At 69.4% G+C, this 816-nt stretch overlaps 1 protein-coding gene across 1 annotated transcript in view; it reads right to left on the bottom strand.

Annotated features, from left to right (window-relative positions):
- JUNB (JunB proto-oncogene, AP-1 transcription factor subunit) overlaps nt 1–810 on the bottom strand; it is a gene marked incomplete in the record, with an annotated part of 1,769 nt that extends 959 nt beyond the window's left edge. The window contains 1 exon segment of the mRNA XM_014592653.2: nt 10–810. Within this exon segment, the coding sequence (XP_014448139.1) occupies nt 10–572 (563 nt within the window).
- Between the last annotated feature and the right edge of the window lie 6 nt (nt 811–816).

The raw sequence follows: 816 nt of genomic DNA, 5'->3' as shown, positions 1-816 counted from the left end.
ACAGGGGAGTAGCTGCTGAGGTTGGTGTACACGGGAGGCGGCTCTGGGCCAGCGTAGACGCCCCCGGGCCCTGCCGGGGGTCCCCCACTGGCGCCCAGGGACACGTTGGGGGGCGTCACGTGGTTCATCTTGTGCAGGTCGTCCAGAGCTTTGACAAAGCCGTCGGCGAAGCCCTCCTGCTCTTCGGTGACACCGCCCCCCGCGCCCCCCGCGCCTCCGCCGCTGCCACCCCCGCGGGGGTAAAAGTACTGTCCCGGGGGCGTGGGCGTCGTCGTGATCACGCCGTTGCTGTTGGGGACGATCAGGCGCTCCAGCTCCGAGGAGGCCAGCTTGAGAGATGCACCCGTGTCCGATCCCTGACCAGAAAAGTAGCCCCCGCCACTGCTGCCCTCGGGGCCGGGACCCCGCGCCCCGGGCGCTTTGAGACTCCGGTAGGGGTCGGCCAGGTTGAGCGCCAGGCTCGGTTTCAGGAGTTTGTAGTCGTGTAGAGCGAGGCTGCCAGGCGCCCGGCCGTATCCCGCAGCTGCGTATGAGTCGTCGTGGTAAAAGGGCTGTTCCATTTTAGTGCACATCCGGCCGGCCCAGGCGGTCTGGGGGGGGTCCCTGCGGGGCCGCCCCGGGCCTCGCTTGCAGCGAGAGACGAGCTGTCCTCCGCGGTGGCCGGATGGGGTGTCAGGTCGCTCGTTCTCGGATGCTGGCACCGGCTGGGAGCAGCTAACAGGCGGCTGTGCGCGAAAGCCCGGTCCGGCTTCCCGAGCCCCTCTAGCCCCTTTGGCGCGCTCGCTTTCTCCGCGTTGCTTACCCCTGCTCCCCGCC

The sequence above is a fragment of the Tupaia chinensis genome, unplaced genomic scaffold, assembly GCF_000334495.1.
Source record: "Tupaia chinensis unplaced genomic scaffold, TupChi_1.0 Scaffold138060_1, whole genome shotgun sequence".
Taxonomy (NCBI): Eukaryota; Metazoa; Chordata; class Mammalia; order Scandentia; family Tupaiidae; genus Tupaia; species Tupaia belangeri.
This window is presented reverse-complemented; position numbering and strand designations above follow the sequence as displayed.